The sequence below is a fragment of the Myzus persicae genome, unplaced genomic scaffold (genome assembly GCF_001856785.1).
Source record: "Myzus persicae strain clone G006 unplaced genomic scaffold, MPER_G0061.0, whole genome shotgun sequence".
Taxonomy (NCBI): domain Eukaryota; kingdom Metazoa; phylum Arthropoda; class Insecta; order Hemiptera; family Aphididae; genus Myzus; species Myzus persicae.
In genome coordinates this window covers 64,810-83,515 of record NW_019102693.1, presented here as the reverse complement: position 1 = coordinate 83,515, position 18,706 = coordinate 64,810, and the positions used below count along the sequence as shown (strand labels likewise).

General features: G+C 29.6%; 1 protein-coding gene across 4 annotated transcripts in view; it reads right to left on the bottom strand.

Annotated features, from left to right (window-relative positions):
• Positions 1 to 17,674, bottom strand: part of LOC111032959 (neurotrimin-like) — a 106,006-nt gene extending 88,332 nt beyond the window's left edge. For 2 of the 4 annotated variants that reach the window (XM_022313462.1, XM_022313463.1), the window contains exon 1: positions 17,369 to 17,674. In XM_022313462.1, the coding sequence (XP_022169154.1) occupies positions 17,369 to 17,474 (106 nt within the window). In that variant the 5' untranslated portion in view covers positions 17,475 to 17,674. The remainder of the gene's footprint in view (positions 1 to 17,368) is intronic. The other 2 variants (XM_022313460.1, XM_022313461.1) reach the window with 1 other exon arrangement.
• Positions 17,675 to 18,706: the final 1,032 nt, after the last annotated feature.

The following is an 18,706-nucleotide window of genomic DNA, read 5'->3' as shown; positions in this document are numbered from 1 at the left end:
TCTTTCCAACCCTCGCCGTTTCACCTCTCTTTGTCCAACAACCCTCTCTTTCCGTCGGTTTCTATAATAAATGTCTTTCTTTACCCCTCGAGCGATTTCTGTTACTGGTGCGGGGGAGGCACGAAATTTGACGGTGCGAGACGAGAGCCTCGGTAACGTCCTCCGGTGCATGCGGACGATTGACAAGCGCTGGGACATACATAGGTACTGCAGTTTATTAATATGTTTATCGAGGTAATAATATTAAGTAGAACAAAATGTTTCAAAAATAAGGTATTACTGCAGTCTACTCTGTGTAAAGAAGAATAATAACTATAGAAATTGGCAGATTCCAAAGGACATGGCACGTGGTACATCATAAAACGTTGAGACCTGCTCCTATATAATACGCCATATAGTATATTTGTATACCAGCTACAAATATAAACGAGCGCAATAGATGCATTGTGGGTAATTAAATAAAAATTAGTAATGCAAATGTAAATTGTAATTACCTTTAGTTTAATTTATATGAGAAATTCCTGTACGGTTATTGTATATAAATAAAAATTGATAATCATACAGTTCAAACAATTAGTATGAAGTATATTAGCCATTAGCTAGGCACACCTAAAGTTATGAATTTTCAATATAGCATAGTGCCGTAGTTTTAAATATTATTTTTCTAATATAATTTTTTTCTAATAAATTTTAGACGATTTATAAAAATATTTTCAAAAAACTCAATAAATTATTACGACAATTACTACAGCCAGTTTAACCACTACAGCCTAAAGCATAGATGATTCATAGATTCATCAAAGAATTACAAGTAAAGTGTAGCTCAAAAGCAACCACAGAATTTAATAAATTATATAGTTTATAATATAGCCTATATTATATAGGAGTCCATTTCTAAAATAAATTTGTCCAAATAACACGTAAGAACTAGTGTCACATTAATCATTCCTTCCCATACACATTACAAAAAAATAAACATAAACAGTAGTTTCCTTATAAAATTTTAAGTCTCGTCCGTTTTCTACTTAGACGGCCAGCAACGCTAATTTCCACGGTATCTCGTTAATCACAGGACCGGGTAAATCCCGCTTAAATCTCAGGCCGAAAATACACAAGAGGGGTGAATACAAGGATAGTTTTACCCCTCTACGTGGGGTAATTGTGCAATGACAAGGGAGACAAAAAAAGAGTCCTGAACAGGAAGAGGAGAGGATGTCATTTGTTCGACAAAACATAAACGGCATACGACGAGCTTTCCCCGTGTTAGTCGTGTACCATAATTAATGGTGTCAACAACTCCTTGGAAAAAAAAAATAAAATTATAATACCAAGGAAAATGATGTGCAAAAAAAACTTAGCAAGCGAAAATATCACCTTTGCACGTTTTTGAGTGGCTTTTAAAATGATTATACACTGTGAAATATTTTCAAACTCACTTTCGCATAATTATATCGTTATTCATTACCTAGGAAATTAATGTAAACGCTGTGACATTTATTTATCATCGTCGCTGTGATAAAAGTTATATAGTTTTGGAATTATTTGCTATATTATATACATAGGACTACCGAATAGTCACGAGCTGTAAATGCATGTTTTAATTTTATTAACTAAAAACGCAAATTATTTGTTTATAAATGTTTATTTTTTTCCGAAGCTTATTAAAAATGTTAGTAACATAATTGATTTAATTTCAATATAAAATCAACAGTAGTAGCATGTTTTTTTTTCAAGAAAAAAATGTTTTGTAATAAAAATTATCACTATACGTCGAGTGCGTTAATTAAATTATCTAAGTTACATGCAATTATGGTTTGTTAAGCAAATTGTTTTAACAAATGTATAATATAATGTACAATACAATTTAGTTGTAAAATGTCAGGGTTTCAATGCCATTCATTTGTGGTTTGATAAATTATAATACTAAGTGCTATACAATTTATGTAACCCGGTAAGTAACAAAAGATAAAATACACAACCCCACAATAAAATAAGAGACCAAAGAGACTGCAATTTTTCGAATCCAACACAAAGCTATTTCTATCAACATTATTTTCTGTTCATTTATCACTACCTGCGACACTATACGCGAATTGATAAACAATGGAGAAGATAATGTGTATTAAGTATGTTTTGTTAATAATATCTTCCAATTATAATTTGACATGAAACACAGCAGTAGTATTATATGAATCCTTATACAAAATAATTATATATTTCCATCAATTCCAATATAAAGACTCATTATGTGTATTCGAGCGTATAAACAAACTTACATTATTATATTATTACCATTCATCTATATTTGCTTATTAGTTATGACGTACACTTATAAGTATTATTTCTCATTTGTGCTCAAACCTATAAATTCCATTTCGGTACTCCATGAGAACTTCAAAAATTAATTAAAACAATAAATAATATGAAAAAATTATACAAATACCTGTATAATATTATTACGTTTACATGTCACGAATTCGAAATAAGATAATAATTAGGTGACGGTTGTAAGATAAACGTTTTATATTATATAAAAAAACAGCTAGCACTTTAAAGAATAAAGAAAGATGATAGTATTAAAAGAATATAAATTTAAAGCCGTCTATATGGTTATTACGTACAACATAAAAATATTATGAACAGTATAACATATTCATACAGGTAGGTTATACCTATTTCCGTTCTCAATTCAAATTTCTTCCAAAAATGTCCCCAAACATTTTTTTTCTTGCGTAATACTTTTACGTTTTATTATAATATACGGTTTAGTTTTCTCATTTATTTTATAAAGAAATATAATATTTCATAATCTTTTTTCAAAGGTAAATTCATTGAAGCTGAATAAACCAATCCATATACATATTATAATAATATAGTATAAGTAAAAACCTCATACTATAGCGTATAAAAATAGTAAATAACTAAAAAAATTATGAAAAACAAAATCATTTTAAAAACTAAACGTTCTCGTTAGCTTAAGTTAGGGTTTAATACTATTTATATCATAATTTATGACTTACAATAATTCAATTACAGAAAATTACTGACGTTATTTTAACGCTTCTGATTATACTGCAGTTCTTTTGTATTATAATAATGTGAATATATTGTTTTTAATCTACACATGTACCTATAATCACTTAAATATACTTATAATGTGAGTATTGAAGCTCGATGAAACACCAAATTGGTTATTTTGGCCATTCGGAATAATTATAATTAAACATTTGTATTTCAAATATTTAGTAAATTTTGTAGAAGCGTGTGAAAGACAAAAAAATAATTAATTAATTTGAACGATTTAGCACCACTGTTATTTGCCAATGCGGAAGTTGCATAACGAGATAATATATAATATATATACGTAATACGTCTTGCAAACTGTTACACGGCAAGCAGACGATGTTTATTGCGCGACGACTGTTATATTTGTCATACACAGACAGACATACACATTATACAGTGAGTTTTCCTTGTCCACGTGTGGAAAGGGTGTAATAATATGTGGAATAAAACAGCACAGGTTTTGATTAAAAACCACAACGCTCTACCTCGTGCACCTAAAACGATAATATTATGTAGCATTAACGCGCCCCAGAGTAGAGTAGAATTCAATGTTTTTGACGCATTCCGCCGCAACGTCGGACTTCCGGACGGGTCTGAAATATATTCTCCGGCTCTTAGGCCTTTCATATTTTTCCAAACGAACAACTCTCGACGAATGAATAAATAATAATAAAAAAAACGCCACAGCAGTGTGTCGAGAAATGTTTAGAAGAACGAAATTATACGGCGGAAGTGTAAAGAAAAAAAATCCTTCAATAAACGCCCGTCAACCGGAAGTGAACGGAAGAAGCGGTGCTTTTTGGCGGCAACGCGATTCAGAGATCATCAATCTTTTGGGAGCGCGTCGTGCATGCCGATGCAACAACCGCCGTCGCGATGTGGCGGATAATCCCTAGGTTCGGCAGGGATAAGAAGCATTTGGACACGCTTTAATCATACTGATGAGAATTATTATAATGGTAGGTATATGTCATTATTATTCTTGAATTAAACTTTTTCCATTTACTATCAAATCCAAAACCGAAAATAAAAATAAATAAATATAGGTACCTACCGGCCACCGCTAATGGATGAAATTGTATTTTTTGCGGGAATATCGAGAAAACTAGTTATAAATACTAACAAAAACAATATTATGACCTTTTCGGGGTTAACGAATGAAGTTTGTTATATTATTACGAAATAATTTTCGGGTACGTAAATCAAATATCTCTAAAATCATGTACGGCATATGCGCTCACATAAGTCTGTCATAATATAGACTATATATCTTATCAATTTATATGTTGGATATAAAATTTTTTAATTTTTTATAAATACGTTTTTTCGGTTCTTTATTTTAAGTAAATATTATGCAGTAAATATTTATACATTTATTCAACATTTGCACAACAACCGTAATACAACGTTCAAACGAATGAAACTACAAAAGCTACAAATTTTTATTTATTTGAAAAAATCATCAAAAAAATCATAAAAAAGTTTATAAGGTTGATGGTAAATTTTAGAATTCATTGACATATATTTATATTAAAATGTGGTTATATATTGTAACTTATGGGTATATAGCTAGATATAAAAGAACTTGTCCTGGCTGACTGATTCATCATCGCCTAGCCTGAACCGCTGAAGCTACAATGTGCATGGAATTTGGCCAGTAGTTTCATTTTATAACCTATACTGACTAAGAAAAGATTTCCTAAAATTTGAATTCTAAGGAGGTTCTCATGCAAACAAGGATTTTGAGACTCACGATTCACCGTGGAAGTTAAAACTTTTTTTTGTATATAAATGATTTCCATTGGTTACTCGGGAAAATGTTGCAAAATGTATAACGTCGTACATTATAACTTTCTTAGAAGACTGCCCAGAAACAACTAATTTTAATAAAGAAAAGGATCTAATAAATAATAATAATAATTATTATTATAATATTAATAATGGTAATAATGATATAAAAGCAATCTCTACTTGTAAAATAAAAACTGATAAAAAAAAAATGCGAATTAAAGTTTTAACACAAAAAAACTACACACGGGCGAAGCGAAGTTATTCAGCTATATTAAAATATAATAAATATGATCAGTGAACTACTATTATAAGTCCGGTATCTGTTTCTGATTCAAGAACAATTCAAGAACAATTAAAAATACACTATTATAAAAATCCAATAAGTTAAGAGTAGAAAGAAATATTATGTTGTATAATATTTTCAAACACAAAAGATCAATTTACGCTTCTTTTAATGTCGTGTATAAACATTTAAAAAAAACTTGTTCAAAGGGATCATAATATTTGTTACGTTTATTTTTATTGTTATTATATAGATTAAATATTGTTATAATTATTATTTTTAGTTTCAATGTAAAAAAAAAACCTAAGAAGTTTTTAACTCTTCGCTATGGTTTCAATTTTCAAAATGATTTATCCACAACTTCCAATACAACTTATTACGCCCCATTAAAAAACAACTTCGAGCAAAAAGGGTAAAACGGCACTGCAGTTATATTATATTAACGTCTAGTTGAAAAACCAATCATTTATTATTCGGATGGGTACAAAGTGATCGTGTCGCATTTTTGTGGTTCTCTCATTCGTTTTCTCAGGTGCACCCGGAAAAATTGCCACCACGGCCAGCATTGAAATTCACGTGAGTGGCCGACGACCGGGGTCGGTAATACAGTTAGGGAAAACAGTTGACCCGGCGTCACACGTCGTGCCAATACATCACACACGCTGCTCACCCCGTCACACCCACATCGTGTCGCATTGCCAGACGTCCGGGCGATGTGTTGTGTGTGTGCTTATTTATTTTCGCGGCTGTCTCCTAACTCTCTGAGAGAACGGAAATTGTGGCCGGCTACCGGTAGTACACCTCGCGACAACGCACGACAACTACTCCTGCAACTATCGCACCCGCACACGCCCAATACCCCGTCGGCCGCCGAAATTTATGACCGTTTTTAGAGGTCAAACATTGTCGTTGTGTATTATAATATACGATGTGGTATTACAGGTATAGCCGCGCGTTATTATTGAGAGTCAAATAATAATATTATGCATATCAATCGTGGAGGATCGTGTACCGGGAGAGAGGGATGATATGATATAATGTAGAATGTGTGCCCGCGCTTGAGTCGTCCCAAACGTACGATTCATCAAAGCGAAAAACGCAATCCCGGACAACCCACACACGTGCCCGCACACGCACCCACACACACGCACACCCTCCGGGAGTATAATAATAATATTATGATGTATCTGTTGCCCGCCGTGAACCCGTTGCCTCGCACCCGCCGACCACCTTTGGGCAACTATATTTTGTACGCTCTCCTCCGCGTTATTTCCGGTCCGCGTAGGTATAGATGGATACGTAATGCGTGCGTGTGTGAGTCATGTGCGAGTCATGTGCACCCTAATGAGAACGACCTTTACACCGCCGCTCCCCCCCCCCCACACACACAGTGGCACTACATAGGATGTGGTTTTGCACGTTTAAACGCCGATATACGTCGGGAGCACTGCACCAAGTGGACACGAAGGAGGACATTGTTTTTTTTTCATTTTGACATTTGGGAATTGATCATTTTCAGACAGCGCTGCGAGGCGCATATCGTGTGTATGCTGTATATATGCTACTCGAATGTAATGTTACCGATGACGTGATATTATGTCATGATGAGATTTTCCAAGTTTAGACTTGCAAAACAAATCAAAGTTGCAGTTTTAATATGTAAGTACCTATTTGTATAAAATATCGGAAGTAATTTGTATCTAATGCAGTATATTGAGACTTAATATATAGTGAATCAAAGTTTGATGATCAAACCTATACCAAATTACCACCTAATATACTTGAATATCTTTAATAACAATAATATTATGAGTTAATGAAAATTGATTGTTGTGAGAACTCAATTCAATGTTTAAATCACCAGATATTATATATCAGAAAATATGTGTAACTGCAGTTAGGCTTAAATATCGTATAATATTAATACAATGTTATATGAACTCATCAGAAGAGCAAAATCACAAATTATCAACAATCTCTGGAAAAAGAAAAATATATTTTGCCTTAAAAATGTGTATTCGTGTATATATTATTACATGACCACTGTTTCTAATATATGAGTTTCACAGAACAACTTTGTAGAAAATGTAAGTTATAGTTTGTACTTTATTCGCTGTTATTATAATTAAATGTATAATTATTTCCATTTTATACCGAATAAAAGTAAAAATATAATACAACCGATATTATATAATAAAATTAGGTAAAATAAATAATGAATTAATAATATTGTTCGGAAGAACAATTCATATAGTTACAACCAATTTCATTTCATTAGTCTTTTACAATCGGTACATTTATAATAAATCATTTAATCAATAAATAAAGCATGAATTCAAATTTAAGAAAATATTTTGTCTCGGTAATGAAATATTACAATATCTTAAATCATTATTAGAATTACTTTTCTCTCGTGAAATTTTCAACCATCAATGGGGCGATAGTTATGAAACAGATATAGGTAATTAAATAAATATGTACCTATAACAATAATTCTATAAAAGTGTTAAATCACCATAATACTATTAATACTTAAGTAGTAAGTGTAATAAAACGAAAGTCACTACCTATATTATTTCCTATTATTATGTTACTTTTCTTTATTGATAATTTTTATAGTATTACAAATTAAATTAATAAATACAATTATCTTTATGATTTTGGTATTTAAATCTGAAAAAAAATGTTAATTTTAAATTAATTTCTAGGTAATGTACCTACCTATACTTTATACATCCATTTTTTTGATACGACGAAAAAACTAAAAGTCCAGGTATGCCATAGAGTTTATTTTGGGAAATATTTAAATTGTTTTAATAACAGGTCTTCTAACTCGTGAAATGCTTACAATAAATATTATTTCTTTTACATCTTTATTTTATCCTCATCCGGCTATAAACTCTTCACATTCTCTAAAAAATAAAATAAAAAATGATAAAACCCTCTATTTTTTCCGTTGTGTTGTTTGACCGTAAAACAATACTTAGTATTTGCAGTAGGATGTGAAATAAAGGGGAAAAACAACGTTTGAAAAAATATTACATTATGAAAATTCAAATTTGAAAAACACATTGTTTACTTACTACGCTGAAACTTGGAAAAAATAAGAAGTTTAAACATGTATTTATTATGTTTCATATTTTTTCAAACACTTTATACCTACAGTGGGCGCTTAATCTTTCGGCACTTGCATTCTCTTTGTAAAGTAAATACATCGAAAATGTACCCTTCCGCCAGAACAACATATTTGCGTGTATTATTTTTTTCAATATTTACTTTATGACGCGATCTCAACAAATGGCAACTGAATATTGTACGAGTTTAAACATTCATTTCGTTCGGATGCTTTGAAGTAAAACACGAAAAGCACAACTCAACGGTAATAATCATTTTGGATCGGGAATTGCCGACCACCTGTTACTTAGGTTTCAACTATATAGCTATATGAACACCACATAAAGTACACGAATAGTTTTGATGTTTAACGGACACGCGATGTCTTGATTGGTGACTGTAATGAATAATTATGAGTACTTAACATTTTTTCTCTTAGAAATAAATTTAAAAAATCAAGACACAATTATTGTCTAAATTAAAAATAAAATCTTATAAATGTTCAATAAATATATGTACCTAATTTAAAATGCTCGATAGCACCTCAAAGTTCATAGTTAAAGTATACAGCTGATAGAAAAAATATCCGTGGCTGGATTTAGGTTTTGATTTATAAAACTAAGCCGAAATACATATATTACTGCTACTGAAAATGTCAAACGTCAAAGTATTAATTAAGAATTACCGTGAATAACTGATACATAAAATAATAACAAAATATAAAGTTTAAAAAAACTGATAATCATATCTACACATTCGCCAGTATTTCTTGAAAATATTATAAGATACAAAAAAACTTCATAAAAACGTTATCCGTGCCCAGTAACCGAATGAAAATTATTAAATTACATTTTTAATCATAATAATATGTACTTACTTATTTAGATTTATTATTAGATTTGACTTTAAAATATGTGTTAAATTTACATATTTAAATTGAGAGCGAAAATAACTTTAAAAACAAATATAAAAATTTTCTGGTTTCAACTATATTAGTTGCCAGTGTATTCCAATGTTGAATACAACATAGAAATGTATATATGTGCAAAAATTATCATATAAGTACCCAACGTATAAAACAAAGTTCAGTATGAAAAAATTGAAATCACCAAAACAAAAAAAATCCCTCGAGACTAGGTTTGAAAGAGCTTTTTGATCCCCCCTCCCCTTTCCCTGAATATTACAATTTTTGATTAATAGTATTGGCTCGTAGGATGAACGAATGTGCCTTTGAAATGTAAATTTCGTCTGGCCAAAAGCAGAATATCTACTAACGCCTATTCGAACCCCTGGGGAAGGATGGCTAAGTTCATATTGTTACTAGCCACCACTGTTAAACTCGTTAACAATGAAATGCCTGACGAACCGATAATTCGCACTAAAATTAGTTAGACCGGAGCCAGAAATATAAACTCAAACTAGAGGAAATAGAGGAATGGTGAAAACTATCGAACGCAGTAAACGTATTTTTGACTTTCAATTATTGACTAATATTTTAGGGTAACAGTATAATAGACACATATTATTCTAGTAGGTACTATACATATAATATAAAATTTGAAGACAAATTTGAACGTACTGAAACCAACTGAAGTATTCCCATTATCCAATATTGATACTTACATCTACAAAAATGACGTATTCTAAATAGCTTCTAATAGAAATAAAAATACAATACTATGTAGTATTGACTAATACATTATATTATAACAATGTAATATTTAATATATAACTGTATTACAAATAAAACCAGAGAAAATGTGCCCTCGTCATTTTTAAAATGCCCTGTCAGTATCATTTTGGTAAATATTTTATAGCAACCACAAGGCTCCTTTATAATAAAAACCTATTTAATTTGAGGGACTTTATGACTTGTGTATTTTAAAGGTTTAAAAAATATAAAAATGTAAAAACAAATTTACTACACTTAACTTATATACTTACATATATTTATAATTTAAAAACCAGATTTAATACTTATGGCAAGAATATTATACAAAAAAAAAAGTTTATAAATAAATGCGCAAATCCCACATTCCACAATAATATGGCGTCAAGTGAACACAAAAATGAAAGATATACAGTAATTTATTTTACTCAGACTTTGTTACAAGATCAATTTTTTGTTTATGTTTTTGTTTTTTTTTTTTTATTGAAACTTAATATACCTACGTAAAATATTATTAGAAAAATATAAAATAATAATAATAAAAATAGCTGAATATAATAGTTACATAATATTAATTTGATTAATAGAGTTTCAGATCCATAATTGCTTTTAATCAATATTTTATTACTTTCTTAACTATTAATTATGTTCACTTTTCATACTTTTAATGTAATTCATACCTATTAATTAATATTATTATTATTATATATATTTATTTCTAAAGTTGTTCTCAGAATTGTTGAGCTATAGGTAATAGTATTTTACTGGAAACTAATAAAAAAATATATTAGTTTATTAATAGTAATAAATACATATTTTGGGTATAAACAGTTTTATTAATATTATATATTAATCACAACTACAGCCTACAGATTATATTTTTTAAATATTCATGTATGTAGTTGCAATAGAAACAAAATATCAATTGTATTATAAAAACGATGATTATAAAACTTAATTAAAAAAAATCTTATTTGACTCAGAAGTCGAAACCATTTGTACATAATTTATTTAATTTTTGTCCAATATTTTAGATTCTCAAAGTTAATATGAATTAAAAAACATCTTTAAAATAAAATGTTTAATAGAATGTAAATTTTGGTTTTTCTTTTATTCAAACATGTTGTTAATACCTAAATGTACACATTTAGACCTCGATACATTGCATTTTGGCATAAATTAAGATTGGAGCATATTTTAAACTGTCAATTGACCAAACAACAAATTTTATACAATTATATTATGTAGGTATCATATTTATCTAAGAATTTTAAATTACCTTCCTACTTAATTAGTTGTATATTTTTTTATTAAAATACATGTCAATCAATGATAAAAATAATTTGCATTTACCATTGAACCATATAATTATGTTACTAAATACAATATTATCGTACAAACACGTATATACACTTTATATTTGCAGCCTATACAGCTTCATAACGAGATTACATAATTTTGAGTTGCTGTATCGATTATGTTATTATGTTAATCAACTATTATGACTATGTTCATCAACTCTTTAATTTAAAAAAAAAACGTCCGTTTGAGCTTCGTTTTTCAAAAAATCATTCGCTATATTTATTATTTTTATAATTTTACGCACAATTTTAATCATCGCATTACTTGTTAACCCTCTAATATTCCGTGTAACCGCATATCGTGCATGATAAAACAGGCGTATTTTGGTAAATTTCATAGTTAATCCTGCAGGAAACGGGTTGGCTGGGAAAGGCATTATATTACACGCCGTTGGCGTATTGCACTTAAAGCCGATTACCTCGTGTGTATATACTATATATACCAAATAATCCGTCATTATTTCATACTTCATTAAACGGCATTATCACAAAAGCGAAATCATATTATTTGACAGATAAATAATTGGACCACAAGGGAATGTATGGATCGGACCTGGGCCATCCATGTTATTATAGTATTATTATAAAGTGACTGAGCAGGTAGACAAAAGTTATATTTAAATGTTGTGCGACTCTGAGTCTTAATATTACATTTATTTTTTTACCTTTCCTTTCCATAACAGTCAAAATAATAATAAAAAAACATATTATGTTAGGTTATAACAATTTAATAATAACATATTATGTTTTTTTTAGTGTGCCTATAAAATAATGTATACAGTATACACGGCGGTTCGATTAGGCAATTTAGGTACATTTACGTCTTGAAATAATATTCGCTCAACAACACGTCTTTTACATTGTAATGATTATATTTATTAGTTAATAATAGTTTAAAACAATAAATCACGGCTCATTATTATAATGTATGTAATTACATTCAATTAAAAACACATAAAAAATCTAATGATCCTAAATTTGAAGAAATACAACAAATGTGAGACATGTTTTCTACTATATAGTGGATACTCTTGAATAATAAAGAGTCGGTAAAACATTTTTATTATGAAAAGGTAAACAAAAATGCAAATCCAAAAAAATAAAAAATATCAACCCCTCTAGAAAGAGCTTCGTCCGGAAAGCTAGTAACCGCCACAAAAGTGGTCACGTTATTTATACGCCGGGTGGCGAATGAATATTCATGCTATATATACTATTCAACCGACTAACGCTCGTGAATACCATCATCATCATAATATTTTTTAATGTACATAAATATTTTTATTCGTAAAATAAAACCATACACAAACTCGACCAGAAGAGGTAAAACAATGTTTAACATGTGTTGCTTATCGTTAATCCTTAAAGGGATGTTTCGACATACCTAATCAGACTTAATTCCTTTTTTAAAATCCTGCCCGTTTCCTTGCAGAGGGTGTAGTTCCCCGACTAGGAATTATATAGATTTCATATAGGTATTACATTACGCTCGTGTTATAGTAATACTGAGACTGATTTATGTCACACGTAACATCGTATCGTTCACTTTTGGTATATATTTTACAATAGTGAAATTATGTTGAAAAAGATAAAATATTGTACTATTATGGGAAAATATTGATAGTTTTCTAACTTCGGAAATAATTAAGAATTTAACATTACATTTTTTCATTATGAAAACTCTGTTTAACAATGAATAGTTCAAAATATGCATTAATATATATTTTAAACAAGTTTCGTTCAAAGTATTTTACAAGTGAATCTAACTATTACGCTTTTACGCTTATTTTCCGCTACTACATTGATTTGTACGATTATGTTAGAAACATAATTTCTATAGTCTAGAGAATTTAGTTAATTTTATGAGATTTATACTCACAAATTACATTTATTTAAAACAAATAATAAAAATTTAAAACATTTTTCATTTATTAATTGTTTGTCAATAACAGTTAAATACAATTTACCAACAATATATTGTATATATACTTAACATACGGATTAAATCTTAAGATAAAGTTAGGCATAGTTGTTTTTTTAAACTTGTGTGTTGTTAATCCTACTAATCTTCTATTTCCTTAACTATAAGTAAAAATTGTTCTAAAAAAAAAACTTTTAACAGTGTGTTAATGGTTTTGCTAAAGAAAAAAAACTATCCTTAGTTCCTTCTCCAGAAATCTACCAGATATAGGTTATCTATCAAATGAATATGTTAAAAATTAAATAAATATATTAACCTGTATTTTGAATGCTTATCCCATTAACAATAAGAAATAGAATCAACTTAAACTAATTTAAAAGATATTAGATACCTACCCATAAGAGTCTACGAAACAATTTACCTTCAATTGGTATTTCATTTCGAAAAATTTAATTGAAGGTTATATTGAAGATGGTAAGTATTTTGTATTACGACTAAGTTCTAAAGAATGTTTTAATTATTTTAATTGGCATCAAGAACATCACTTAGGTACTTCCTATGAATTAACTATTTTGAAATTTTAATGTAATTTGTTTAGAAAAATAATCCATAAAATTTTATTTTTGAATCCTTAGAGAGAGTGGTTAAATAATGTATTGTCTGAAAAGCTACACGGATTTTAAATATAATTCGACCATAAAAATTGATAGTCGAGATAATAATATCAATAAACCTAATTTTAAATTTAAAAAGAAAATATCATAGAAAATATTAAATTGAATAAAACGTTATGTACAAAAAAAAAATACAAACGAACATTTTAGAACTCAGGAAATCTAACAAAACAACTTTTAAAAACATGAAAATAAATTCAACATGATATAATATAATATAATATAATATATTATGTTGGAATACACAAGAATATTTTAAAACTTTTGCCAAGTTTTTATCTTTTAGGTTTACCTTTTACCAATATGCCTCTGGATTAACATAATTCAAGTCTTGCCTATAAGGATTTAAATCGTATTACTGCCGGATTAAACTTAGTATTTGTGACTTAATTATCTATTATTAGGTATATACAAGCATATAAGCAAACACTAATACAAAATTGAAAATAAAATATAAAATTGTACCTTAAGTAACATTAAACAAAAGTAACAAAATAGATTTGAATGTATAAAATAAATATATATACATAATAACAATAAATGTAAATAATATTGTCCGTTTAAATCATAATAAAATAATAAAGTGTAGGTATTTTTTAGTCATATTGAGGTAAACTTAGAGCTACATCAAAACTTTCAAAAATATATATTGTTTAATTTTAAAAGATACCCATAACAAAATAATCGCAACCCTTTTTAGTATGTAGATTTTAGAAAGAAAAATGCGTAAATGGAAATTACTTAATGAATAAATGAATATACCCTGAATATTTAATAAATATGAATAATAAATGAGAAAATAATGAATAGAACACTTGTTTTTAATTAGTTAAATTAGCTTCAAAAATATGAATGCATTTTAGACATCGCACACTAGTTTCATCATATACCTAGATAATATTATACTCTTTAGTTAGTTATTGTACACAATATATTATAATTGATTGATTAATTAAATTTATACTATACAGTAATATTTATAAACAGTGCCCGAAGTGGTGGGAGGATTCCGCTTTCATTTTTTCATAGATTTCAGCGTTCCCCTTTATTAAATTAAGCGAGGAACGCAAGAAACGTGCTCTCTTCTGGGATTTTTACTTTGAAATGGTGTACGGTGTACTTGTTTGGATTTTGTTTTTATTTATTTCTAGCAAAATAACGATCATTTTTTTCCAGAAAACTATTATAGTCGACGACAGCCGATACGGTACCAATAATACATTATAGCTATACTACATACGTCATAATTATTGACTAGTCCAACAAATTCTATTTTCATAATTTTATTATAAGACAAATTAATTGATACTGTTTTCTTGGAAAATGGGTTATTGAAGATAACAATCAATGACGGTACAAAATATACCTATAACTCAGGTGTACCAACAATGGTAATTTTGTTTTCATAATTTTATTATTCGACGTTATTGCGGAGCCAATTTCGTGTGGATTAACGGGCAACGCACGTCACAATGTCACATATACGAGGCACTAAACAACAAAATAAAGGTCTAAATTGTATAATGCTGTAATGTTCATGTTTTGATTTACAATGTGTAAGGGTTGAGGAGGACAAAACTGGTTAGTTTAAAATTTACCCGCTGTAACGCGGAATATATCCGCGAAACGGTGTTTCCTGAACTAAAATCATCTTCAATTTGTGTTCCAATTCAAGCACTGTTATTTATAAATATATATACATAATATATATTAAAGAACTTATATGTACCTATAATAATAAAATCCTATATATTTAAACAGTTGCAGATCCTTAAAACTTGTATTGTTTTCCAAGGATTAAATCATACTTTCAGCTCAATAATTATTTATATTTTAATAAAACATAATATTAATTTATTTTATGATTTAACTAGCATTTTCTTAACAAGATAATAATAATTTTTTTTAATATTTCACAGTAGCAAAATGCTGAAATGGTTTTCTTAATGAAACATTGAAAACAAAAAGGAATTGTACTTATAAATTCCAAATAAGTAGGTATGTACGTTTTTTTAAAACTTCATACTCATATAATTGTAAAATTAATAAATTATTTATTTCACATTCGATATTAAACATAATTTAATAGTGTAACATAAATATTGATCACTGCTATATTATAATTTGATACAATACGTCTTTTAACCCATAATATTATCATAAGCATAACCAAAATTATGATTTTAGTCAATTTAAGTTACAGCGTTTATCATATGACTTCATATTGTAGCAAATTATGTAACATTACAATCTAAACATTGTTAGATAAGTACTACCTTTAAAGTTTAAAATTTCCGTATTTGGATTTTTATTAATATTTTTTTTTGTGTAGGTACCTATATTCTAGTTTAGAACTGAAAATTCAATTTAATATACAATAGGAAATTGAGAATAATTTTTTGGTTCAAACCTTCAAATGAGTATATTTTGTATTAACATTATTAATAATGTTAATTAGGTAATTGATTATATTTTGTATTAACTTTATTAATAATGTTAATTAATTGATTATATTTTGTATTAACTTTATTAATAATGTTAATTAATTGATTATATTTTGATTGTTATCATAATGGTATATTGTGACATACCTAGCATACCCTGAAAAATGATAATTATCGTCAATTAAAATACAATATGTTGTATGTCATATAAATTAGCTTTACTCCTGATAGACTGAAGGGAAAAATTACCGGTGCCTAATCCTAAAAGGTAGAATAGAATTGTTTTTAAAATAGATATGTATAGAATTTGTTGAACAACACAGCATTATTACTATGAGAAAATAAAGTTAAAAATTATATTAAAATATTAGTTTAAAGGTAGGTATTTAGTATTTTATTATTGTAATAGGTATACAATGTATAGGTTGTATGTCAAAAAATATTAAGTTTGTCCAATGATACACCATAATAATATAATAGGTACATTGTATTTATCTATAATAGGTATAGATACCTAAATGTCGGTACTTATTTTTATATTTTTTACCTTGAAATAGTAAGTATTAAATGGGTGTGATCATTTTATTCCAGCAGTCTTACTATGTTCTTATTTATTAATATTTAACCATGATAAATACTGTTTTTTCATTCTTTGCAATTTGATTTTTCGATATTCCCGTGACTGTGCTAACAATAATAATGCATAGTTTGTATGTTTACTACTAGTAAAATATGAGCGATATCGTTTGATGCACCAAACTGGTGTACTGCATAGGTACTGTACGGAATAAAAAGATACAATTCGCATGTGCTGATTGCTGGCACCGGGTGGGAAATGAATAGACACCTACATAATAATAATAAAGTTCAAAAGTTGTTTTTTATCATATTAAGGTAAAAACGGTATTAAATAGGTAGGACAGGCATAGATTTTGTAATTATAGCATACACTTGTGGTGGGGAGTTAGGGGTTACGGGGGGTGTAAATATAAAAAATAGGTATATTATTGTCATGAAATCTGACGAGAACATCGCGGTTACTGACCTGGTGGCGAGGCCGACAGTGCCAACTCGCAGAGCAATCCGACCGTGACGAACGCTTTGCACCACATCGGCGGAGCGCGGCGTCCACGTGGCTTGCTACCATTCATCGTCTCATCACGTCTGTCCACGGGCCAAAAAAAAAATTTTCGATTTTTGATAACCGTTACGTTTGCTGCGGGTGGCAACGTGCGCGCGGCGTAAACTCGCGCGATTAAGTGACGATCGTCGTCGGCGGCGTCGGGCGGTCGGCCACGGGACGGCGTCTGCTATCGTCTGCAGTGTCCCCCCGGCGGCACGCGACTAAAGGGCCCGCCGCGCGACCGTGGCGGTCCGGAGGCGATGTCCCTTCCACCCCCCGCACTGCCGCGGTTGAAACCGCCGCGGGCCGTGCGTGTCGCCCCACCGGCGGCTAAACCAATTACAGGCGACAAACGCGGTGCGCAAACGTCGCGTGGGCGTGGCTTACGTCTTGCGGCCGCGACGGATACCGGTGGACGACGAGCCGCGTGTGTGTGCGCGTGTGGCGAGTGTGTGTGCGTGTGTGACAAGTGTGGTGTGGTGTGGTGTGGTGTGTGTGTGTGTGTGTACGATTTCGTGGACTCTCGGCGAAGAGACAAATTGACACTGTGCACGGTGGTCGGCGGCGGGTGAAAAAAAATATGCAAAAATCGAGATAAACAAACATAAAAAAAAAAATAATTTAAACGCTACTGGTTTCAAGCCCCCGTGCAGCCCCATATAGTCTTCGCCGACATTTCGTAACCGGATCTCGTTTTTTGAACGCTTATTAATGTGTTTATTTATTATTATTATAAATTATAATAATAACAGCATAATTTTTTTCATTCTTCACCACAACACTAAGTCTGACGAAAAAAAATATGCTGTCAACCTCCGTGAGCTTGTTCGGTGTAAAAAAAAAAGGAGAAAGAAAGACAACTTAATCAGAGTATAATCAAGATGCATTCATTTTAGATGACGTTAAAATAAAAATCACGTAACAAATATTTATTATATACGTGTATTAATTATTGTGTATGGTAGGTACCTCCTGTATTTGTGTGGCTATTTAATATTGTATACCTAACCTAATAATATGTTTTCCTATCGACATATATTGTCAATGAGTACATCAGGGAAAATTAACAAATTAAACTATAATTATTTTTACACGGGTAGGTAGGAGGTACCTATATACAATTAAAAATGTATATGTACAATATACACATTTTTTAATCATTTAAATGTATACCTTTTTTATAATATGATAATCATATAGGTTGGTGCAGTATACCATGATTCAAAATTAAAAATTTTACATATTACCTAATTATACATA